This window comes from Eurosta solidaginis, chromosome 2 (genome assembly GCF_040869045.1).
Source record: "Eurosta solidaginis isolate ZX-2024a chromosome 2, ASM4086904v1, whole genome shotgun sequence".
Taxonomy (NCBI): Eukaryota; Metazoa; Arthropoda; class Insecta; order Diptera; family Tephritidae; genus Eurosta; species Eurosta solidaginis.
Window position 1 is genome coordinate 4,506,149 of NC_090320.1, and position 26,395 is coordinate 4,532,543.

The following is a 26,395-nucleotide window of genomic DNA, read 5'->3' on the forward strand; positions in this document are numbered from 1 at the left end:
TATAAGTTGGCGGCTAGAAGTTAGAAGCAGCATGTTTGACTGATTTACACGAGGTTCCCCTTTTCCCAAAAACTGTTTTTATAAAGCTGGGACGTTAGTATGGCATATGATATACAGATCTGACCAAAGCCCCGACCTTAACTGGTTAGACTCACATACCTGCATATTAGCTCAAAACAAAATTATTATTTACCCCATTCCCGTATTTGAATTTGTTTATTTTATTTGTTATCAGTCTCAATGTATCAGACGTACCGCAATTTTGTAATTTACCCAGCTAAACGCCAGCGGATTCCCATTAAACTTGATTCTAAGTAATTGTTATTATTTGTTTATATTTGTTTTTGCACACATGTATATGCATGTTTGTATATATTTTATGTGTATTTACTTCTGTTTTAAGTGTTTTGCAAAACTCGTTTTGCCATCAAATTAATGAGGCGGCATACTGCGAATGAACGTGCGATGAGTCTCCGAGAACACAAAAACTGACTTATCAGTAACGCAACGACAGTCTCAGTGGGTGGATACACAATATTGCAAATTTAAGTATGGTGATTATTAATTAAACATTATTAATTAAACACATATGAATGTGTAAATATATGCAGAGCATATACATACATATCTGTGTATTTGTTTTGTTGAAGTTTAAATAACTAATATACGACAAATGTGTTCTACTTTTAAAAATGTATTATAATTTAATACAATGTGCAATTCAAATGAAAAAAGAAGACATGATTTCATTATCTAAAGCTTATCACCTATAGAACTTGATATTAGAATGTATTTAGAGAAGTGACTATACCTTATATGTACCTTTTCTAGAAAAAGTTTTCAACTTGATTCCAAAATTTTTCAAAGATTCACTTACTTATAAACCAGGGTTGGGCCTGTAAACTGTTTACATTGTTTACAGCAATTGTTTACATGTAAACAATGTAATTGTTTACGTACACAATTCATTTGTGTAAACAATTAATTTTTTTTATGAGTCAGAAACAATCTCTACTAATTAAGCGTTTTCACTATTTTTCAAACAGTTTTCCAAGCTTGTAAAAAAATAAAAAATAAATACGCTTTAATATTTAGTATTTTAGTATTTTTTTCATTTTCACTGTCCGATTCTTCATCGTTTTGGTCAATTTTCATTTTGTAATATAAATAAAAAGTAACTTTTGGACCATTTAAAATCGATCTGTTTGACTTGACAGTTTACAATGTGAGTTGAAATGACATGCTGATAAATGTTTACAATTGTTTACAATGAAAGTGTAAACAATCCAAAAAATGTTGTCAACGCGCAACCCTGTTATAAACACATTTTTGCTGAGGATATCCACGTTCATAAACAATACTTCAAAATTTCTTTTATTGGTCCAATAAAAAACATAAATTTAAAAAAAAAAATGTTTTTGGATATACATACATACGTTGTCTGCTTTTAATGCAATATATTGATTTAGAACTTAAAAGAACCTATAAAATACGTATAAAAATATTTTCGAATCTTATTTAGATACTGAAATGTTTTTGTGTACTCAATTACTTAAAATGCACATTAGGGTTTCCCACTTTTAGACAAAGCATGCCATATTCTTGTTAATTGTTTAATCAATTATTTAATCAATACCCAATACGTAATTTTTTTCTAAAATGCTGAAATATTCTATATTCTTATCAGGCATGGTTAATGAAAACTTTCTAGTCACAAAAAAAGATATATGTCAGATGGAAGCGAAGTCAGCCTAACATCTCTTCGGAGGTTACCGCGCCTTACATTTTTTTATGTCAGCATTAATTTTTAATATCTTTATTTATGCATTATTACACTAACATCTAGAAATATATGTATTTTGAATGCAAAAAAAAATTAAAAAATTGCAACTAAGATTCTCTTTTATGGAATACCTAATAGGTTCGATTTTTTGTATTGTTGCTCCCAATGAAGCCCATGTACTCCTTTGTATATAGACCACTTTATAAACAAAGTCAATCTGAATCACCCCAGTTTTCGTTCACCCTATCGCAGAGGGTGGTGAAACAATTTTTCGTGTTCGAAAAAGATTTCACCTTATCGGCAACTCTTTGTTCGGGCGAAATGAACAGCGGGGAAACCCAAATTTGTTCACTTATATTTTACAGGCGACCGAGAGGAAAACAAAATGTAAATAATTTTTCGTTTTGAAATGTGATACTCTTATATGTACTTTTATTATTAGAAATAAATCAATAAATAATGCACAATCGGAAGCTGAGGGGAAAAAAGTGAAATTCCTGTATTGCTAAGTATGTAAATTCTATTTTTTTATGACAACGTATCAGTCGGCCAAGTTATCCACTGTAGACAAAGCGACGGTTCCAAAATGTTGAGCACCTCACTGAAACAAGATTGGCTAAGAGTCACTTCATGATCCTTGCGAACGCATTTTCCCTATGCGAAAAAACGAAGACATGTACTCAATTTACAACTTCTCGAACTCCAAATTTTTGCTTCAATGGTGGCAAGGAGTTGGTAAGAATATCTGGCAAATATTAAAATGCCGGCTTGTTTAGACTGTAATATTGGCGAAGGCTAATTGAAAAAAAATAACTTGTTATTCAAAAGTGCTGAAAAAAGTAATTTTTAGCTTACAGTGAATTATTCAGCTCCAAAGGGTTAGAACTGTCCCTTAATTGCCTCCGAATCGCTTTCACATTTATATTCTCCCCGCGCTCAATCAATACCAACCTAATTTCAATACTAAACATTATTTTATAAATTTTTGATTTCTATTTTTGTTGTATTTTAAGGAAATATATGCTTGGTTACAAATATTTCACAATAGAACATCAGCTGTTTCGAAGTGAACTTTTGTTCGCCCGAAATTGCCGATAGGCGGAAAAAGTTCACCCGAACAAAAGAAGTGAAGGCGAACACTTTTTCGCGATAGTTATATTCAAACGTCGAAAATTTTACTTTGCCGCACAAAGTGACCTATAAATTTTTGTAGGGGATTAATTGGGGTTTAGTTTGAGCAACATTAAAAAAATCGTAATCAATTTTGTAAAAAAGATTATTTTTTTGAAAAAGTAATGCCAATTTCAAACAGAGGCTTAATAAAATAATTAGTCAAGTTTTCTACATTAAAGCCCTAATTGAACTCAATCTTCCATACAAAATACAAAATCTTAATTATCTCATTATTGCTTTGTGGAGCGCCTAATCGAATGAACAATCCAGTCGGCTTTACTTGGTGCTTCGATTTTTATTGTCAATGTAACGAATGACAATCAAAAATAAATTATTTTCAATAATTTACGAAAAATAGAAAAACACGAAAAAATTCAAAATTTAATTTTCGCTGCATTTGCAGCAAAAGACAATATGGCTATTTTGAAATTGGGCACATGTTTGGTTAGGTGCAACATCTTTGGGTAGTTGCGTATGCATTTTATTTTGATTGTATTTGTAGTTAAGAAGGAAACGGCTGCTTTCCATTTTAACTATTTTTTGTAAAAGCGAAATATTTTCTTGGGGCTGCTGACAGATGTTCGCTTAATGAAGCAAAAGGCTCTGTATGAAAAGGGAAACTTAATTATTTCATTAAATAAAATTATGATTCGATTAAGTTTCTGTGTAAAAGCGGTATTAGATTCTTAATTATTCGAACCCTTTTTTGTACGTTGAAATTAGGGCCGTTCTCACCATCTTCAGTTAGTCGCTTTTCTATAAGTAATAAAAATTCTCGTTTTCTCCATGCTAACTAGAGCTTCGCGTCTCATTAACTTCAAGGAAAAGTGTTTGGCTAGTTTTCGTGTTACAATAGATTTTTGCGATTTGTTTTCCAAAATAGTCACAAATATCGATTTAGGGTCAGAGGGTCACCCTAAAAGTGTCAAATGAAGCTATCTGATAAATTGCTATCCCCCAGGTAAAATCTAACTTAACTAGTGATGATAAAACGGCCCTTAGTGGTCGAAATATTTAATGAAAAAAATTGCAAACAAAGCAAATTTTCAACACCTTGTAGCATTGCAACCCGTTCATATTTCGATCACTTCATTTGCACAGGTGATGTACAATTACAACATTTGCATCAACTTTGGTAAATTTTGGATACATGAACTTTTTCAAGTCGGAACACTTGACATGAAAAGCCCATAATTCCGTGTCATATATGAAGGAAATTGAATTTTGATTAAAATTTGCTTTGATTATGCCAAACCTATAAGGGCCACTGCCTGGCCTTGTACTCTGAAAATCAATTTTCTTACTAGAAATGCTTCAATGTTCTGGTAAGGTGTTAAGTGTGGACGTTGTACTAAGAAAATAAAACACACCCTAATGTGCATACATTTATACTTACATATATATACATGTGAGCTAATGTAAACGAATGTAAATTTCATTTAATTTGCATTTGACAAGGCGACAAAGCTTGGGATTTCTTAGAATATTTCCAATAAATAAAACATCTCGTTTTTTCGCCGCTCAGAATTGTTTTGTGTGTTCGTGTCAATAAACGAGTACATTCATATGCATTTACAGTGACTCAAAAAAAACTCTAATTTTTGTCAGCTCAATACTCATATTTTTTGCGTCTTGTGCTCTTTTGTAGGTATTCCATGGAGTTCTCAATTTCCATGATACAAAAAAGAAGGTAGTTCCACTCAAAATTTTTTGACGTATTTGGGGATTTTTGAAGTTTAATAATGTTTGTTGTTTTGTCAGAAGCCTTGCCATGCCGTTACTGTTTAAGGCGAAATTGTGGGTTTTCGAGCTTTAGGATGAAAACGTAATGGTCATCTGAGACAATAATAATATATATCGATTGAGAATACAGTAAAACATGTAATTTTATTGAAAAACAATGGATAATGACTCATACATTGGTTAATGACTCATATCTTTATGGCAGCCCAGACAGAAAAAAAATACACGAAAAATCCTGTTGTTCTAGCATAGCCCTATTATCATGCCGCTACAGCGGATATTTCTCAAGGCATGTTGAGAAAAAGTGTACCTCCAAAGTCTGCACATCTATGTCAATGCTAAAAGGGCACATAATGTGTATAGGCGGCGCTGCCCCAAGGTGACCCCTGGTACAACGGGCAAAAACTCTCTCATAACTAATGGCTAACCTGCAGAGCTACAGGGAAATGTTCTCCCTAAAAAATGGTTTGACAATTCCCTCCTAAAGCGCAATGCTTGAATTATACAATAAATAAAAAATTTAAAAATGTGGACTTGTAGCTAATTTACCAAGAATTGCAGTGTCGGTTTATAACGTAAACTTAGAAGGCTATATTCCCTTGCTTTGCATACTTCGATCCATATTTTTTCCACCAAAAGAATTTTCGGGAAGGTAAAAACCTTCTTTTCTAGGCTGATATTTCGTATTAAAATATTTCCAAGACATGGGGCTTATTTTTTCTTTTTCATTTAAAATAACTATGAAAGTAATTTAGTCGTATTCGTTAATATGAAATCCATCAAAATTAGAAAAATTCGTAACATTTTTCAATCTGGTAGCTTGTTTTTGGTGAAATTGTCTTTGTCCCCGCAAAAGTCAAGTGGCTAACGTCACACTAAATGGAACTACCTCCATTTTTTTATCATGTCAATTTCTATGTTTCTGAACATGGAATATTAACCTATAAAGAAAATCCCAAAAAAGTACTTCATGAAGTACTCAAATGGAACGACCATTTTTGCAGGGAAGCTTACGAGCTTGTAACAAGAGCTTGACCTCAAAGGTTGCTCGTGGTAAATTGAGATGCAGTTAGAGCGCAAAAGAAATTTGATGTACAGGTTTAAGTGTTTTCCTTATGAACTAGTTTGTCTTATTTGAAAATTTGGGTGGTGTCGAAAGTCTCTATGTACAAAATTCTAAAAACAAAATTCTGCTTTTTAAAATTCTGCCTTCTAAAATTCTGCTTTCAAAATTCTGTATTAAAATATAATGTTAACAATGTTAAAGAGGTCATGTAATTATTTTGAAAAAGTGCGCCATGCACAGTAATTCTGCATAGAACACCTTTCTGCATAGGCGGCCTTCGGCCGCGCTTATAAAAAATAACACTGGGCTACGCCATGCCAAGTCTGGGTGTATGGTATAACCGTGGCTACCGCCACGGTGATGTCCTTCTGCGTAGTATACCATTCTGCGTAGGCGGCCTTCGGCCGCACTTTAAAACAATACCGGCTACACCATGCCATGATTCCGAAATTTTGACTTCCAGAATTAAACATGCAGAATTTTGAAAAAGCAGAATTTTAAAAAAGCAGAATTTTGTTCAAGCAGAATTTTTTTGCAATTTACAGAATTTTGTAATACAGAATAATGACACGCTCCCGAAAATTTGCATTGAAAATATTCCAACTATGTTCAGGTTAAAACTACGGGTTTGAGTCACTGTATTCATATACAAATCTATTTGCATTATAGCCTGCATTTGCAAAATAAAACGTAATTTTTTTGTTATTTCAACCGCAAAATAACAATACCGAAAAAACGTGACACTTTTCAAATAAAAACAACAACAACATATATTAACAAGTAAGGATGGGACTGTCTTCGGCTGTGCCGAAGACTTCATACCTTTCATGAATGGGACTCAACAATAATCTTATTAATTTAAGTAATCTCCAAATAATGGGCTGTATATTCTGCATTACGACGGAATCGTAACGAGAAGAGGAAGAGCAAATGATTTTTCGAAATCAGCTGTTTGTACGGAATGTGTGAACATTGGAACAACATAAATTAAAGAAAATTTTTAAAAAACACTAAAAAACGTTTATATTTTATTATGCACGCCATTTTGTACAAAAAAAGCAATAGAATATATTGCCGCCGTGTTATATTTTTTTGAGTGAAGTGCTTTCATAATTGTAAGTGCATTTTTGTCGTTCTTTTGGCCAATTCCCTGCCGTGGCCACCAAGTTTTGTTAAAACGGATTCCTGCACGAATATAGTTGACATTTTCAGAATTTTGTGGATGCTAATTTCACTGCCCTGGCCTATGATACCTTATGAAGATTTATTTTTTCTTCTTTATTTATTCTTTCCGCAAGGATTGTTTACGTTTTCGCTTGACCTTCCTCTACTCCGGCAGCTTGCTTTGGCATATAACTGGACCCAACGAACAGACACAAATTATAGCTGTCTATTATAATGGAATCAATAGCCGCGGCATTATTTGTGGAGTTGGAAAGCAACGCATACGAAAATGGCCAGGCGAGAATGGAAAGGCAAATATTGCGAAATTTGTATAATCCATTTGAGATGAGTGACGAATTGTAAGAAATTGAACTTAAAAGTGGTAAAGTTTAATGACTTATTTTCTTATTTAGGTTCAAAAAGAACTTTCGACTTAATAAGGATGCTTTCAAGTATGGGTTATATACTTTTGCAGGGCCAATACGTCCAAGGACTTCGACATCGACATGGTGATTTTGACCTGGAAACATATAACAAATAATCATTATCAAGCCTTCTACGTTTCTTAACAAGTTTTACTTTTTTTTTTTGTTAAAATTCTGTTATAAATTAATAAAAAAAATAAAAAGGAACATTTTTCCGCCAACTAATTTGCAACTTAGAAAAACGGAACTACGATCGAAATGCAGAATACGCAAAATCGAATACCAAATTTGCCAAATCGAAAAAATTCCAATCCAAGTCGAAATGCAGAATAGGGGTGATAGTGAACAGATGTATATACCTAAACGATTTTTAAGGTTAAAAAATAAAAAATAGGTAGGTACTTTGTGTGAGGATGCAAAGTTTCACGTTTTTTGTGGTCTGCATGTAAAAACTATGACTACGAATCACGTATTTCAACAATATATGACGTAAACGTAAGTATTTGATGAAATTTGAAGCTTGTAGCCGTAAAAAGGGGCAAAAATTACAGTTTATATGGGGTATATAATATATGTACCACCGATCTCTATGATTTTTTCAGACAACAATATATGCTATATACGTAAGCATTCGTTGAAATTTGAAGCCTCTAGCTCTTAAAATGGGGCAGTAATTACGAAAAGTTTCTTATCTGAACAATCGGTTGTGGGGGATATATACTATACATACGACCGATCTCATCCTTTTTTTTTCAGACAACAATATGTGCAATATACGAAAGCATACGGTGAAGTTTGAAGCTTCAATCTGATAAATTGAGGAAGATATGACAAAAATCCTCTTTTTCTGAAAAATCGGTTGTATGGAGGAGATATGCTATACTGGTCCGATCCGGCCGGTTCCGACAAATGTCTAATCGGACACCTAAATACACCCGCTCACCAAATTTTATCAAGATATCTCAAAAATTGAGGGACTAGTTTGCATACAAACAGACGGACAGACGGACATGGCTAAATCAACTCAGCTCTTCATCCTGATTTTTTCGGTATACTTAATGGTGGGTCTATCTATTTTCCTTTAAGGACTTACAATTTTGAGATTCGTGCCAAAGTTAATATACCATTTCATTTTCATGAAAGGTATAAAAATATCTGTCGTCTGCACAAATACATGCATCAATGTATTTTAAGCTTTGTTTGTGTATATTTTTAAAGCCTTATTTATGTAGGCAGATACGTAATTTTAATTAAAAACGAGCTTCACACCCCCCACTTCAACAGAAGTAAAAACTGCTGTCAATATACATTTTAAAAAGGAGGAGCACACAATTCCGCTTCCCATTGTGGATAAAACAAGTGTGATATCTTATTCGTCAACTGCCTGAGAGGATGTTCAATATGACGGCGCACACGGTCGACTATCTTCAGACCACGATAGTCAATTAAAAACCAGGTGATCGGTTATACTTATAATTTTGACATCTATGCAGAAGTTATCATACTTATCTTATCCGCAATGCCGCTTCCTTCAACGCAAACAGTTTTGCATTTAACGAGCGCAGCAAAGATCGTTATAATTTGATTTCTATTCTTTTTCAGGAATTTCGAAAGCTCATGCGTACTCCTCTTATCGTCCTCACTGACAACTAGGCAACCAGAAACTCGAGTTTACGCGACGCTCGATATTTGTATTTATGTTTGTTTTGATAAGCCACACAGAAAGTAAATCGGAACAAATACCGAACGCACCAACAAAAATTTACAAAGCCAGAAATAAAATATAATAATTAAATGAGAAACTTATCAGTTCAAACGATCGCTTAAACATATAATACAATAATTTACGTATGTATTTATATGTAAAAAGTAAAAATACAACCAAATGTATTCTACTAAAAAAATTGTCGATTCCGCGGAACGTCTGGATACCTCGATCAGTAACAAGCACAGTGACTATGGCAGCACAACGTTAAAAGCTCGCACATCAACGTCTGACCCAGACCAAAATACAACTGCCGCGGAAATACACATTACTGCTAACGAAGGTGCTTTGAACTCGAATAACGAACTTTACGACAGTGATCATTCGATTGGGCATCAATATCCAAGTAGTAGCTCAACAAAGACCAACGAGGCCACCTACCAGAGCTTACCACAGCCTCTGACAACTTATACTTCGAGTCTCTTTGCAGCTGTCAATATTGATAAATCAGGCTCGCGATTTCAAATTCGCCAAGCACGTTATCCCCGCTACGCATATAGCAGAATGGAAACCTATATCGACGAAAAACCTGGCTCCAAGAAGCCTAAGGGTTTGTTGAGTTCGTCAGTAATACATCATTTCGAGGTATTGCTATTTGTATTGAATCAAATGTGCATCGGTTTTGTGACCATCTACATGAGTTGGCTATGCATCACTAGTGGACTACAGAAGACTCCGTTGCATGCGTGGTTGGTGACATTGGGAGTAAGTGATGAAAACGTATGGCTGAAAGTTATTGATAGTTAAAGTGAATTAAAATATGAGTGTTGTGGTAAAGTGTCAGAATAGCAATCTTTCGGAGTAAAATACATATCTAGGAAATATTCAAATTCGGAGGGTAATCAGTGATTACTGAAAGCCATTTAAAGAGTTTAAAAAAGTATTTCTTCTGATGGCATCCCTTCTGTCGTAGTGAACCATATTTCCAAGTAAATTTTCGTTTAAAAAAATCAGGTCAAAAACTGCAACTGAAAAGCAGAAGTCGCTTCCAGGCGGTATTAAATAGCAAAACTTCCGAAAGAAACTCGACCCCATTTTAGTGTAGTATTTTTAGACAATTTCAAAACAGACCTGGCTTATGTATATTAATTCAAGAGTTCAGTGAAAAATGGGGAAGACTGACTAAACTGACTGCCTTTGTACGGATAAAACCCCAGTCATTCCGATACGAAGGAATGGTTGTCATGAGAAAAATCTCGGGTTGGATTTTATATAAGGTGCCACGATTTTCAAACTTTTGCTGATTTGTAGGGGTAGAGGGGGTCCTAAAAATCACAGAATTATCATCCGCAACTCTAGGAAACTCTTAGTTTATGAAATATAAGCTTTTTAATTTCCAAATTTAGTAAAATTTCAACTTAAGTCCTGCACTTAAAATTCGGGTCGCACATGTCGATAGCGGTATCAAAAGACGCGCATTTGCGTCAAGATTCAGAATCCGAAAGCAGAAACTACATTTTTTATCTCGTTTAAAAGTTATTCGCAGAAAACCCGTCGGTACTATTGTCGCTTTTTTCGTTGTTGCAATTAAACAAATGAAGGTGGTGAATAGTGTTGCCAGCTCCGCAACAATATCTTTTTAACTTGGTAGAAGATTATAAGGTGGTGACACGTCGACATAAATGCAAACAAACATACACTATCAATGTATTTTGTTTTTATAATTCTTTGAATAATTTGAAATTAATGTATTTAATTGGAACAAGTGCAGAATACAAACATTTGTCAAAAAAATAAAATAAAAAATTGGACTTTATAGAGATTTTTATGCTGATTCCAACGATAATTCTGCGTAGAACACATTTCTGCATGTCTGAATCTTGAAGCAAATACGCGTCTTTTGATGTCATCAGTGCTTTTGATATCGCTATCGACATGTGCGACAAGTGCAGGACTTAAGTTGAAATTTTACTAAATTTGGAAATTAAAAGGCTTATATTTCATAAACTAAGAGTTTCCTAGAGTTGCGGATGATAATTCTGTGATTTTTAGGACCCCCTCTACCCCTACAAATCAGCAAAAGTTTGAAAATCGGGCACCTTATTCTAAATATTCCCCAAAATCTCGGCGGTTTTTATTGATATCAAATCAAAGGCTTACATTAATATCTACTCGAAAGAGTTCGCAGTTAGAAACAGCAAAGACCAAAACCTTAACAGAATAACCACTACACCAGAGATAAGGTGAGGCAGGAGCATGACTACGACGGACCATGATGGAAAAATTGCAAACGAAAATGCCACAAAGCATTACCGAATTATAGAGGCTAAAATTCGGGCCCTCAGAGATGATGGACTGATTTTTTATTTTCCATTATTCGTTCCATGTTTTATGCCGACTCCCATCTGCGGGGACAGGCACCCTTTAAAAAAAATCTGAAGTATTTTGATACTAGTTGCTGCGCCGGTCAATTCTGGTCTGTGATCGCTGTAAGAAAAAGCGAAAATGCCGCCTATCGCAGATGAAGAGGCCCGTCTGCCCTGTAGAAAACAATCACTCTCACAACTAAGCCTTGGACTCGACAACAGAGTCAGAGACTGCCAGTATACTGGATCACTGTTACGGCGCTACGTGGGCTGATCGGTTTATGGATAACTACTGTAAATTTGTGTGTATCTCTTGAACCAAGCCAAATGGCGAAGTTTTTGTTTTTTGGCAGTATATAGTTTCCTACTTGTAGAATTATCCACAATTTAATATAAAGTTCCATCATTAACCCTTCAAGCAAAAATTAAATTTATGGGTACACAAATGACCCAGCACCTAAATTGCTCTACATCTCTTGCACCTAAAAGGGGAGTACCTATATATTGCAAAAACAAAAACGTTGCCATTGGCTTTGGTTCAAGATATATACACAAATGGACAGGAGTTATCGAAAAATTGACAAACCCACTTAGCGCCTTAAACGTTAACGATAGTACCTTTATGGAAGGCGACCCTCCCTACTGAACTCGGAATCTTTGCGAGCTATTCCACAGCGGTATCAAAAATAACTATCTCATCAACTTAATGTGAAAATGTGCTAAGTCACTTTTTACGAATTTTACAGGAGGCGAAAAAAATGAATAATTTTTGAAATAACCTTTTTTTTCAAAACTGTGAATGAGGATGCCTTAGTTGCAAAACTTTTGAGTGTAGAAGCTTTGGAAAAGATAAATAAAAATCACGTATGCTAACCCAGCAGCTATTTTATGACTTAGCACAATTTCCGCACTCAAAACAAATTTTTTCTCCTGACTTAGCATTTTTTACTCAATCACCCTTATCGCGAGTTTTGTTTTCACCCGAAAATATTCACAGATTTTGTTCACCCTATCGCAGAGGATTGCGAAAAAATTTTTCGTGTTCGAAAAATAATTCACATTATCGGCAACTCTTTGTTCGGGCGAAATGAACAGCGGGGAAGCCCAAATTTGTTCACTTATATTTTACAGGCGAACGAGAAGAAAAGAAAATGTTAAGTAATTTTTTGTTTTGAAATTTTATACTCTTATTATTATATGTACTTTTATTATTAGAAATACATCAATAAATAATGCACAATCGGAAGCTGAGGGGAAATAAGTGAAATTCCTGTATTCCTAAGTATGTAAATTCTATTATTTATGACAACGTATCAGTGGGCCAAGTTATCCATTGTGGACAAAGCGACGGTTCTAAAATGCTGAACACCTCACTGGAACAAGATTGACTAATACCCATTTCGTCCTTTCCAACGCCTTTTCCCTATGCGAAAAAATGAATACATGTACTCAACTTTACAATTGGCGGAACTCCAAATGTTTGCTTCAATGGTGGCAAGGAGTTGGTAAGAATATCTAGCCAATATTAGAATGCCGGCTTGTTTAGCCTGTAATATTGGCGAAAGCTAATTGAATAAAAATTAACTTGTTATTAAAATTGCTGACAATAGTAATTTTTAGCTTACAGTGAATCAATTAGCTCCAAAGGGTTAGAACTGTCCCTTTATTGTTCCGAATCGCTTTCACATTTATATTCTCCTCGCGCTCAATCAATACCAACTTAATTGCAATACTAAACATTATTTTATAAATTCTTTATTTCTTTTTTTTTGTTTTATTTTAAGGAAATATATACTTTGTTACAAAATTTACACAATTGTAAGTAAATTATTTGTTCACTGCTAATTCCCAATAGAGTATCAGCTGTTTCGAAGTGAACTTTTGTTCGCCCGAAATTGCCGATAGGCGGAAAAAGTTCACCCGAACAAAAGAAGTGAAGGCGAACACTTTTCCGCGTGAACTTCGCGATAAGGGTGAATATGTTCCCCCATAACTCCTCCCCTTTAATGATTGAAATATAACACTAAAACTATATATTTCACAAAAAATACTATTTATTTGTCAAATTATTTCTAAAGGTTCTGATCTGAACTCTTTTGCCGGATAGTGCGCAGACAATAATTAATTTTTAAATTCAAACAAATGCTGTGTTGTGCCTTATTCCAAAAAGACAACTGCCACATACTTTATCTACAAACTAAATGCTAAATCTCCTAATCGCTGTCAAGAGAGCAATGGCTTGGGTGTGATTTTTGACTCCAATCTCCCTTTTTTTCTAGTCACATTGACTTCATTGTTTCAAAATTTGTTGCAATAGTTGGGTTCAGTACACGTAACACCAGTGACTTTAAGGACCCTATGACGTTGAAGGCGCTTTATATATCCTTGGTCAGAAGTGGTCCTGAATTTTGCTAAATAATATGGAATCCTTTCTATGAATCTAACTCCTATAAAATTGAGAAAGTTCAAACAATTTTTACAAAAAATTCTTGGTCTTCAGGCTTTGCATGACAGAAGAACTTGTATCTCACTCATGTTTGCCTATAATGTAAGAAACTGTAGCACTAATTGCTCTGATTTATCTAATTTGTTCATTCCATTCGTTTTCAAATTGAACATATGCCTCTTAGTGTTCAAAGGTAGAAAATTACCTTGGTGAGATATCTTTTTGCTACGGTGAGAAATCTTTCTAATAGTAATCTGTGAGAAATTGCAATTATTCATTTCATATTTGCCAAAAATATGCATTTAAATATATTTTGCTAGAATTTGCCACGGTTCCTTGATATTGCATTTCAAGTTTATTAGCTTGTATGAAATATAGAAAATTAAGTCGAATCATGTGTAAGATTTATTTACGAATATTTTTAACTTTCATGTTCTCCTTTAAAGCTTTAATAGAATGTAAGTAGAGTACTATTTCGTCTAACTACCCCAACCATAAATGGTAACCCTACTCAAAAATGTCCCTATTGTAATGCGGAGTGAAATACCTTTCGTTTGATACCCATATCGGCATATCTCATGAAATTTTTTTTTAATTTCGAATAGGTGGCAACCCTAAATAGCAACCCTACTCAAAAATTACCCTATTGTAATGCGGAGTGAAATACATTTCGTTTGATACCCATATCGGCATATCTCATGCAGTTTTTTATAATTTCGAATAGGTGGCAACCCCACTCAAAAATGTTCCTATTGTAATGTGGAGTGAAATACCTTTCGTTTGATACTCATATCGGCATATCTCGTGCATTTTTTTAATTGCCAGTAGGTGGCAACCCTACTTAAAAATTTCTCGATTGTAATGCGGAGTGAAATACCTTTCGTTTGATACCCATATCGGCATATCTCATGCAATTTTTTTATTTCGAATAGGTGGCAACCCTACTCAAAAATGTCCCTATTGTAATTCGGAGTGAAATACCTTTCGTTTGATACCCATATCGGCATATCTCTTGAATTTTTTTAATTTGGAATAGGTGGCAACCCTAAATAGCAACTCTACCCAAATATGTCCCTATTGTAATGCGGAGTGAAATGCCTTTCGTTTGATACTCATATCGGCATATCTCATGAAATTTTTTTTTAATTTCGAATAGGTGGCAACCCTAAATAGCAACCTACTCAAAAATTACCCTATTGTAATGCGGAGTGAAATACATTTCGTTTGATACCCATATCGGCATATCTCATGCAGTTTTTTATAATTTCGAATAGGTGGCAACTCCACTCAAAAATGTCCCTATTGTAAGGTGGAGTGAAATTTATTTCGTTCTATACCCATATCGGCATATCTCGTGCATTTTTTTAATTGCCAGTAGGTGGCAACCCTACTCAAAAATGTCTCGATTGTAATGAGGAGAGAAATACCTTTCGTTTGATACCCATATCGGCATATATCATGCAATTTTTTTCAATTTCGAATTGGTGGCTACCCTAAATGGAAACCCTACTCAAAAATGTCCCTATTGTAATACGGAGTAAAATACCTTTCGTTTGATACCCATATCGCCATATCTCATGATTTTTTTTTTAATTTGGAATAGGTGGCAACCCTAAATGGCAACCCTACTCAAAAATGTCCCGATTGTAATGCGGAGTGAAATACCTTTCGTTTGATACCCATATCGGCATATCTCATGCAATTTTTTTTATTTCGAATAGGTGGCAACCCTAAATGGCAACCCTACTCAAAAATGTCCCTATTGTAATGCGGAGTGAAATACCTTTCGTTTGATACCCATATCGGCATATCTCATGAATTTTTTTTTAATTTGGAATAGGTGGCAACCCTACCCAAAAATGTCCCTATTGTAATGCGGAGTGAAATGCCTTTCGTTTGATACCCATATCGGCATATCTCATGCAATTTTTTTTAATTTCGAATAGGTGGCAACCCTAATTGGTAACCCTACTCAAAAAAAATTCCCTATTGTAATGCGGAGTGAAATACCTTTCGTTTGATACACATATCGGCATGTCTCATGAATTTTTTTAAAATTTGGAATAGGTGGCAACCCTAAATGGCAACCCTACTCAAAAATGCCCCTATTGTAATGCGGAGTGAAATGCCTTTCGTTTGATACCCATATCGGCATATCTCATGCAATTTTTTTTATTTCGAATAGGTGGCAACCCTAAATGACAACCCTACTCAAAAATGTCCCCATTGTAATGCGGAGTGAAATGCCTTTCGTCTAATACCCATATCGGCATACCTCATGCAATTTTTTTTTTAATTTCGAATAGGTGGCAACCTTGTGAAACATTCTGAGTTGCAACGCCTAGGTAGAAAGTCTTAGAAGGTGATACATTATCTCTGTGCCAAATTTCATTTAAATCGGTTGAGCCGTTCCCGAGATGGTCCGGCTATACAAAGAAACAAGAATTGCTCGTATAAAGTTATAAGATAGTTTCTCCAACCCAATTGTCAACTTCACATAACTGTGACGAATCCTGTTTTATTGACAGCCGAGGCTCTGGCGACCCCAAGTTCCTCATGGAACTATGGGGCGGGGAGGGCGGTATGGCCTAGAAGGTTTAATGTGGTCATATAAATCGTTCCCGAGATGGTCGGGCTAGTACCTTAATAGTGCTTTGTTACCGGGACGTACCGGATCTATGTATATCCGACAAAGGACCATCAACATCGGTAACACTCCCCAAAGCTTTCGTGTTGTGTCTTTTATTGTTAATACAACAACAACAACAGCATGGACTTTTAGACTGAATGAATTAAATAAATAAAATGCGCGCATAAAGAAATGACTAGGTTGACTTAGCACATTCTTTTTAACAGCTGACGACTTACCACATTTACACATCATTGCCCACAGCACGTAAAAATTAAAAATAAAAATGGTTTTTTTTGTGATCGATGTATTTTGAATTCAGTTTTAAAACTGCATTAAAATAAAATTTTTCAAAAAAGCGACTTAGCACATTTTCACATTAAGCTAACGATCTGTTTACTCCACACAACATTCCATTCATACATATTCCGTGGCGGCTAATTTTTTCCATTCGCATTTATCGAATTTGATGAATTACCAGGCTCGCAGAACTATAAAAGCAGACAATTTTCACTAATACGTGTGTGTGTGTGTGTGTGTAGAATTTTGTTGCTTCCTCTTAACTCAAAACGACTATTGCATACTTTTAGGCCACGAAATGCTATGAGCCTAAAAGTATGCAATAAATTTTCAGCTCATTCGTTTACGCAACGCTGTTGATACCTATTGCATATTTCTGTTCGCCTAGTATTCACTACTGATGGCTGAAGCTGTGATGGTCCACTACAATGGCAACCCATTAACATCGCACTACAAACGACACGAAAAGCACACAATACATTGGGTCATGCAAGTTGCAGGCGGTGGCCTGGGTATGGGCGGTACGCTGTACAAATGCATACAAAAAGGTTTTCTACTGCAAAGTACACACGGCCAGTTGGGTAATTTTCTGCAATTATTATATCAATGAAAAATATTTACTTATTCAGTTTTGTTTTCTTTTTAAGGATTCGCCACATTCATTCTCTGTTTGGTATCTTGGTTAAGTGGTTTGACTGCACTTTATCAACTAAAACTAAAATCCTACGTCCGTCCAATATTCAATCGTACGGCGCACAACTTGATTGGATATGCTTGTTTCCTTCTTGCTCTGCTAACGCAATTTTATGGTTATGAGACGGGCTTCTTTAGGTCACGTTCAAGCTTGGATTTTCGGGATTGTATTAAAACTATTACGCTTATTTCACTGGTACTCAGTTCTATTGGGCCCTTACGTGCTTTACTGCAGAAAGCACGTATAATTATGAGAGGTTGATTAGGAACTTCAGAAGTTATGATAATATTTTATAATACTCCAGTCCAATCTATGCATGTGTGATGCATTTTTTCAAAGTGACTATTCGCCGGAATAAGAAATAAACAGCAAAAACAGAAAGACGAATAGGAGCAGCTTTATTATACATATATATATATCCTCATTTTTAGAATAAATATTAATTGTATATACGATTTATTTTAAAACAAATAAAAAATGTGATATAAAATATGAATTTCAATATTATACCGCACATTTACCACGGTATTGATTTTTACCACTCAATGCCAATATTTGCTACTCGAACTGACCCAAGGGAGTTAGAAAATTCCCACGATAAGTCATACCTTTAATAAGAGGGGACTTAAATCCACAGACCCGACGGTTCGATAGAGCAAAACAAATCGGTTCCGAGGCAACCGGGCTGGCACAAGAAAGTGCTAGTACCGGACCGTGCCCGATTCGTATCCGACATAGGACCGTCCATAGCCATCACACTCACTCACCTTCGGCGGGAGCTTTAGCGGTCAAAAAATAACTCGATAGTTAAGCAAGTATAGATTAAGGGATTTTATTACTTATGGAGAATCGTAATACATGCCACCAACAGCAACAAATGTGCAATACATAAATATCAGCACCAAAAGTACCCTTCTAAAGAATCACTTTTGCAATGTGGCAATATCTTCTCGTTGGACTGATAAAGATACTGAGAGCAAAGATAAAAAATAAAGAATAAAAATTGGTTATCTATTTATTAATCATCAAACAATGTAAATTATCGGGTAGAGAGCAACCAACTTTGCTATGAAATTTGGTGGCGAGGAAGGGATATTATTTGAAGGTGAATCAAATTTTTAGATTGCAATAAAGCACGAATTGCATCAATCTGGGCAGTAATGAACACAATGTGAAAGGTACAGCACTAGCAAAAATTTAGATATAACCATATGCAAATTTAAGAGTGAATTATTTTTTACTAATTCAGCTTTTATACCAATGACACGTCGCGCTAAACTCGTAGTGAACAAAATGAAAAAGGACACCATGTACTTTAGAAAGGATCCAGAGGCGCCACAAGCATCAAAACAAAAGTGCCCTAACAACACCAGCACATTCAATCAGCCCACAAACTATGGACGCGTAGCTCAACCAGCCAAACTCACACTTGCGCAAAAGTTCGAATTTGTGTTGACACTAATTAACCGTTTTCTCATCGGTTTTATTACAGTTTATTTATGTTGGATGAGTTTACGCCTGGATCTCGAGGATATTACATGGCATGCGTTGTTTTGTACATTGGGTGTATGTTATAAAAAAAATTACTCCTAAAACATTTTATACCAACTCTACTTTTTCAGTTTCTGTGCTTGATGTCCGAAGGTCTGATAGCCTACTATAATGGCAATATTTGGACTCAAGTATGTCCGCGTCCAGAAAAAGCACGTTTACATTGGGTGTTGCAAATTTTTGGGTCTGTCATTGGTCTAGCTGGCGTTGTAATAAAAATATTCTTAGAGGACGTACATTTTCAAACTCGTCATGGTATTGTAGGCAAGTATTAGCGTGTTAAAGTTATAAAGTAAAAGATCATGCATAGCTATAGGATAGTTAACGAAACAACAACAACAGATGAAAAGCCGAAAATTGGCTCATACTCGTGTCGATACCCAAATATAGTGATCCATTTTTACTGGTTGTCGAACTTTCTGCGGAATTTTTGCTGGTTTAGGGTTTTCTCTTCTATTCTGTGAACTTTTGGTTATCAATCAGTTGCTGAGCTAGTTCGTCGAAGAACCCGTTAAAGACACGGCGCCCGCCAAAGCGAAAAACAAAGATCTGAGCCTGTTTCTATTCCGCATTTCCTTTCGTATCTATACTTAATGCCCCGATGCAGCTAGAACGCAGGGCGTATGAGCGTAGTGCTATGGCGTCATCCAACATTGGGCGCACAGATTATCTGATAATATGCCTGTAATCCGATGGGGAGAATAAAGCCACAAAAGTGGCGAAGCTGCAAAATCTATAAGAGCATGTGCAAAAGGTTTGATATTAAACTAACAAAGTTGTGTCCATCTCTAAATGTGGGTGTACTTACAGCAAATAAGCTGCGAGTTGCAGGAAGAAACGATTGAGCATGTTCTGTTTGTGTGCCCTCGCGTGGTCAACGCTACAGCTACGTTGGGCGGCAGAGTTATCAGATCTCGAGGCAGCTACTAAACTGGGTTTTAGAGCTTCTGTTATACGGAAAGATAACAAGTTATTTTAATTCATAAGTCCTGGGACTAAAATTTGTTTTTCTGTTAGGTTGTCTAATAAATTTTAATACGACTTTGGACACATTCAGTCCATATGAGGTCTCTTGTTGTTTTTGTTGTTGTTGTAGCGATAAGGCTGCTCCCCGAAGGCTTTTGGGAGTGTTATCGATGTGATGTTCCTTTGCCGGATACAGATCCGGTACGCTCCGGTACCACAGCACCATTAAGGTGCTAGCCCGACATCTCGGGAACGATTTATGTGGCCACATTAAACCTTCAGGCCGTCCCCTCCCTCCCCACCCCCAAGTTCCATGAGGAGCTTGGGGTCGCCAGAGCCTCGTCTGTTAGTGAAACAGGATTCGCCGCGGATAGGTGAGGTTGACAATTGGGTTTGGAGAAGCTATATATTGCGCTGGCAACCTGAAGGGTTGCGCTACACACCCCTTGAATCTGGTATTTTAGTCGCCCCTTACGACAGGCATACCTACCGCGGGTATATTCTGACCCCCTCGCCGACTGAGGTCTCTTGTAATCGATCAATTCAACCTAATCTGTGAAGTGGAAACTTCGGCCAGCAAACATTCTGCAAAGGCCAGCTGATCTGTTTGACTAATGATTAAGTATTTTGGAGTTTATTTTATTGACGAAAACTTCATTATTTCAAAAGGAAGCAAAGTTCAATTATTTGTCAGCATTGCAGTATTGTAGGTATGCATCCATTCAGCCCAATTCTAAACGAAAATTCCGTGCGAGTTTTTTCCCTTCTCCCATTCCTGGTATTCTAAATAAAAATTCCTTGTGAGTTTTTTCATTTCTCCCTTTCCTCCTATTCTGAACAATGTTCGAAAAAGCGGAAACCGGTTATGGGAGAAAAGTAGGTATTATGAATGCGAGGGAGAGGGAGATTTCTCTGCCATTTCATAGGAGTTTTTTCACTAGTTAAATTAAAGGGAATGCATCAAAATCATTAAAGGAAATTGGTTATTTTAAGAAAGAACACTTATTTGTACAAATTTGTGCTAAAATATGTATTTACATTCTACTACAATATTCTCACTGTTAATACAACAACAACCACAATATTCTTTATTTTAAGTCGAAAAATATATCATAAGCAACGGAAGAGCTCTTCGCATATTTGATGCAGCCATCCAGAAATTACGCAAGGATTTTTTAAGAAGGCTTAAATAGATTTTGGCATATGGCGAAACTCAACTCGACTTGGCCGCCAGAAAATTGCTGTGCAGAATGAATGCAGGCAAGTCCGGCGGATTTGTGTTATCCCGCCGGTCTTCTTCTTATGCTCCTCTGTTGATGGTGCTGTGGCACCAATTCATTACTCATTTCAGTGAATACTACATGAAATACAATAATGTGCATTGTTTATACCTTATTTCTTAATTTCAAACAAATTGGCAACAATAATTAAACTTTACAATATTTTAAACAAAATAAGAAATGCGCAACGAAATTTCAATTGACAAAACAGCTGACTTCGAAAATTCGAAATTCCTATTCCCCAATTATTCTTCTCCCTAGGAGAAAAGAATTGGAGGAATTTTTCCGCGGGAATAAAAAAATCCGCGAGAACAAAATTCCGCGAGTATATTTAGAATTGGTCTGATTATAAACTTCGAGTTATAGCCTGCATTAAGAAAAACGTATACATTAGAAAAGTTACAAATAGATTTAGTATAAATTGATACCGTTCAGTCCAAACTTTCAATACAGTTTACAATTAGTTAACCAATGATATTTGATCTTATCTTATTTGCAGGGCTTGCTACGACAATAATTTTGCTCATTAGCCTCCTAAGTGGTTTGATATCACTCTATGCCGCAGAATTGAAAAGTCGCCTTCAGCCACGTTTCAACAAAACTCTACACAATATTATCGGCTTAACCACATTTACATTAGCCATGTTAAGTATGTATTATTCTTTTGATACAGACCTTTTTAACGTTTACTCAATAGATACTGCAAGTTTTAACGACTTTCGTCTACTTATGAAGATAATAATTATTGTTATTTATGTATTGAGCGTTTATGGGCCATTGTGGTGTTTATTTTATAGTCGAATTTGATTGAATGTACCTTTGAAATATTCCCCCCTATTGCGAGTGTCGATCGGAATAGAATCGACAATTTGTCGATTCCATTTTTTGCATTTAATATTATTACTATACAAATTAGTCGCCAATTCTTTGGACCATTATAAACAGTTATTTTATACAAGACAGATTTTGCTATTTTTTCAACTTTTCGATGTATATAACATAATTTGTATACATTATAAAGATAATCGATTATCGCTCAGCGGTCGACTATCTACTGTAATCGACACTCGCAATAGGGGGGATTATAAAATAAGAACAATTGAGTAATAAGCTTAGTATGAAATAATTTTGTTGCTTGATTGAAAAAATTAAAAGAAAATACATTTACTTCAATAGTGTCATAATTCAAAAAACAAAATTTTCCAGGAGAGCCATTCAAAGATTTCAACTGTCATATGTTGCGCATATAAAGGCATATTTTCGTTTTAATAGCCTTGGTAAATTTTTAACTGATCACAAAGATTTTTTTATACAACATAGATCATGATATTGGGTACGTTTATATGTTATTAACTCAAAAATCATGTTTTTTGAGTCATGACACTATTAAAGTAAATGAGCGATATAAGTAATCAAATGTAATCAAAATTTAAGATAAAATTTAAATTCATCTTACCCCCCATATAAAGTTGAATTTAAAACAGTTACTTAAGAATCTCTTTTGAATAGCAATTTGTGCAGTTTATTTTATAATTTGCATGTTCTTGAATACGAATGCGTATTTAGTAGTCATAAATAATACTTCTTGCATACTGCAATATAAATGAATGAGATGTTTTATAAAAAACGCTGCAGTGTGTATAACTAAATAAATATCACTTATATATTAAATAATCTGTATTGTTTATGGTGTTTTCATTTACTTTTATGCGAATTATGAATCTTCAGGGTAGCCTAAAACAAAATTTTATGTTCGTGTTTTAATGATTTTCTAAAATATTGATATTGAGTGAAAATACACAGAGCATGCTAGAATTGCAATCTATTAGAGTGAAATCGAGAGTATGCCTAGTCGAATTTTACACTATTCATACATATCATCGGCTAAGTGAAGATTGCATTTATATCCACAGACCGTTCAAAAATGCGTTTTAAATATAATCTTCCAATGTGTCTTCTCATGATGATATAAGATATTATTAAAACAATATCAATAGTGTTTCTCAAACGAAGTTCGAATCAGGCAGGGCCCGTATTGTGTGTTACGATTTGTATCGGAATCCATTTTTCACTCAATTCATAAATATGAAACTACCAAGCTATTCATACAAATTATGATAAGTTATAAATCCAACTTTTACGCAAAGTCTCTAGTTCACATATGTCGTTATTCGGACTCACGATATCAGAGCTATTTTGATTCAATGTTTGAGTGAAAACTTGATTTTGATACGAATCGTAATACACTACACGGGCCCAGGTTTTCGACGGTTTGCTAAGTTTATAAAATTTAAAGCGTTTTTGAAAAAGCGATATTCACTCAGCCGATATAAGCTCGTGTTGAAAATTTCGCAGTAAATGATTATATGAATCTGATTACGTATGAATGACATGAATATTCGAAAACTTATCTAGAGTATTTAAGAATGTTGAAAGTATTGTATTGTGATGTATTTGAGTTACATATTTGGAGAGTGTTTGCGTGTTGTATAAAAAATAAAGCACTCGAAGGCATGTACATAGTTACTATTAGCCTGGAATTGATTTATTTTAACAAACGGCGGTTTGCTAGGTAGTAGACAGTTTTATTTTAAAAACGGCGCGATCATGGTGCTGTATTTGATTTATAGTTTGTATGTGTTTAGCGGTTGTTAAGGTAACCGGAACTGAGGGCCTTCAAAATTTTGTCATGGATATGCGATTCAAACACCATATACTAATACACACTTAGAACTCGAAAGTAAAGCATTAATATACAATTTACTAATTTAATTGCAAATATACTTAAGGATTCTGTAAATTTTTGGATTGAATTTATTTCAAAATACAAAATGGAGCTGCGAAATATGTACAAAGAATAGAAATTCGTATAAACGTTGCTTTGACGTACGAGTATGATATAAACAGATGAAGCGTTAATTTAGATTAACTAGCTGATTCGGATTAGGTTAATTTTGAATTGACCGAATTACGATTGCAAAAATCAAATTTATTTCTCATTTGAAAATGAATTCAGAATAGATATGTATGTACATATATTGTTGGTGATTGGCCATTATAGAATCAAATCAAATAGATATTTCTTATAGAAATCACTACTAAAATATATTCATTGTTATTACAGTTGTCTGTTTTAACAATTTTATATATGGAAACAGCTGAATACGTCAAACTCTGTTCAGAAACATATTCTAGAAAGTATTTTTTGTAGGTAAAAATGTTGTACAATGTCGTGATATTTTGGTGTAATTATGAAGCAAATACAGCACAACTTCCACGCCCAACTTCCTTTCTAATAAAATATTAACGATATGAAACTGAGATAAGTAAAAGCGAACTATTGATTCAAAAAGGTGTGCACATATTGACGATTTCACTATACCTACTTTGTTAAAAAAATAAACTTGAAATATGCATTAGTCCGCTTTCAGCAACCCCAGTTGCACATTCTTATCAATTTACAATTTTGTAGTACGCCTAATAGCAAATGACATCGAAATTGCATCAATATAACGACGAAGAGCAGGTGCCACACCTCCGCCTTCACCACCGACATAGCCGCGGCGACCATGCATGCCCACACTTCTACCAGCTGCAACTTTGACCTCTGCTCCACAACAATCCTTTTCATTACAGTAACGACAAGGTTTTGTTGTAAAATAGCTACATTCACCGTGCTCATCATCGTCATCATCATCACAAGCATCAGCAACTTCATATTCTTCACCACCAAGTGATAACTCTTTGCTACGCTGCTCATAACGGAAATAAAGCGTTAAACAAATGATAACCACAAAAAGTAGTGCACATATAGCACCACTTGCAATACTAGCTTCCTCTAGCATTGGACGTGGACGTTTGGGTAAGAATGATGCATCATATTCCTTATATTCGCAACGTGGTCCCATAAAACCATTAGCGCATTCGCAATTATACATAACAGAATCACCCAATTTTACGGAGAAACAGGTGGCATCATTAAGACAATACCAAGCATCATAATTTACTGGACATTTGTATGTAGGAAAAGTGATATTTGGACGTGGTGTAGTTGTGGTACTCGTTGTAGGCTCCGTAGTGGTTGTGGTGCTTGTGGTAGTTGGCGTCGATGTAGTTGATCTTTGTGGTAGAATTGAAGAGGCTGATGAGGTTAGAGTGCGTGGCTTCGCTACTGAACGACTAGAGCAGGCATACACCGTATTTGGTTGTTTCAAAATGCAAACGAGCAATAATGTCATGGAACAAACACTGAAGAATAATGCACATTTCCGTTTGGGTAAGAACATTTTTAAGAATTTTGTATGCTAAAATTATTGAAGTGTATAAAAGAATGTATGGTATAATAAATACTTGTTTGGATGTGTGAATGTATGAAAGCGTGAAATACTGTTTTTGGAATGGAGATTATTTGCAGTTGAATTCAGCTTAAGTTCAGTGCTTTTTTTTTTTTTTTTGTTATAATTAAAACTATTTTTTTTGTTTAATCTTGTTGCGTGTATAAGTTTATGAATTGATTATTAGTTATAATTTAAGATCTTTGATTTCAGTTGCACAAAACGAGGTTAATATTACAGCAGTTTTAACAGCAATTTACACGCCGACAAAGACAAAATTGTGTTACATTAATGAGAGTTTCACAGCTACTACTTCTAGAGTAATGTTTTTGGTTTAAACTTTTACACTTACAGATGAGTGTGTGTGTTGATGTATGTAATTATTACAATTAATTCTTATTAAATATAACCTGCAAATTCGACTAAACAATCAAAACTTTTTTATCACAATTTTCACACGAATAAAGAACTTGAAATACAAAACATATCTTAAGCAGTAAAAATATTAAAATTACAATTTTAAAAACTTTAAAACAAATTCTCGTTAAACTTAATTAAAATATATACTTTGCGGGTGTACGGAAAGTAAAAACAAAATTCGTTGTTTGACAGTCGAGATTAGCGATAAATTTTTGTAGAGAATAATTGTTTCAGCCTGTGAAAAGAAAGAGAAAGAAAGGAATTATATTTTTTAAGCTATCTGTAACAAGAATAGGAATATATGTACATATTTAGGTAATTAGTATGTAGTTATGTATACCTGCCAGTAA

The 26,395-nt window shown here is 34.8% G+C and overlaps 3 protein-coding genes across 12 annotated transcripts in view; 2 read left to right on the forward strand and 1 right to left on the reverse strand.

Moving 5' to 3' along the window:
* The first annotated feature begins 456 nt into the window (after positions 1 to 456).
* LOC137239148 (uncharacterized) lies at positions 457 to 17,984 on the forward strand. Of its 4 annotated transcripts, none has more exons than XM_067764128.1 (4): positions 457 to 549; positions 8,957 to 9,839; positions 17,189 to 17,381; positions 17,448 to 17,984. In XM_067764128.1, the coding sequence occupies exons 2-4, from the start codon at positions 9,240 to 9,242 to the stop codon at positions 17,753 to 17,755; spliced, it is 1,101 nt and encodes a 366-aa protein (XP_067620229.1). In that variant the 5' UTR covers positions 457 to 549; positions 8,957 to 9,239; the 3' UTR covers positions 17,756 to 17,984. The 4 variants fall into 4 exon arrangements, with proteins under 4 accessions (XP_067620229.1, XP_067620232.1, XP_067620230.1 ...); XM_067764131.1 differs by having other exon boundaries at positions 8,957 to 9,824; XM_067764129.1 differs by having other exon boundaries at positions 461 to 554.
* A 170-nt stretch (positions 17,985 to 18,154) lies between these two features.
* Positions 18,155 to 22,915, forward strand: LOC137239152 (uncharacterized). Its single transcript, XM_067764142.1, has 4 exons — positions 18,155 to 18,672; positions 18,744 to 19,060; positions 19,117 to 19,309; positions 21,791 to 22,915. Exons 2-4 carry the CDS (start codon positions 18,755 to 18,757, stop codon positions 22,096 to 22,098), a joined length of 807 nt encoding a protein of 268 aa, XP_067620243.1. The 5' UTR covers positions 18,155 to 18,672; positions 18,744 to 18,754; the 3' UTR covers positions 22,099 to 22,915.
* Positions 22,780 to 26,395, reverse strand: part of spi (spitz) — an 84,744-nt gene continuing 81,128 nt past the window's right edge. For 6 of the 7 annotated variants that reach the window (XM_067764136.1, XM_067764132.1, XM_067764134.1 and 3 more), the window contains one exon: positions 22,780 to 26,280. In XM_067764136.1, the coding sequence (XP_067620237.1) occupies positions 24,750 to 25,577 (828 nt within the window). In that variant the 5' untranslated portion in view covers positions 25,578 to 26,280 and the 3' untranslated portion in view covers positions 22,780 to 24,749. The remainder of the gene's footprint in view (positions 26,281 to 26,395) is intronic. The other variant, XR_010949296.1, reaches the window with a different exon arrangement.

Bases quoted from the DNA above. Each gene is read 5' to 3' on its own strand.
- LOC137239148 (XM_067764128.1), top strand. From the start codon at position 9,240: ATGTATTCTACTAAAAAAATTGTCGATTCCGCGGAACGTCTGGATACC. The intron at 9,840-17,188 runs GTATGGCTGAAA...CTGTTCGCCTAG, and splicing joins TGGGAGTAAGTGATGAAAAC to TATTCACTACTGATGGCTGA. The intron at 17,382-17,447 runs GTAATTTTCTGC...TTTCTTTTTAAG, and splicing joins AAGTACACACGGCCAGTTGG to GATTCGCCACATTCATTCTC.
- LOC137239152 (XM_067764142.1), top strand. From the start codon at position 18,755: ATGACACGTCGCGCTAAACTCGTAGTGAACAAAATGAAAAAGGACACC. The intron at 19,061-19,116 runs GTATGTTATAAA...CTACTTTTTCAG, and splicing joins CGTTGTTTTGTACATTGGGT to TTTCTGTGCTTGATGTCCGA. The intron at 19,310-21,790 runs GCAAGTATTAGC...TCTTATTTGCAG, and splicing joins AACTCGTCATGGTATTGTAG to GGCTTGCTACGACAATAATT.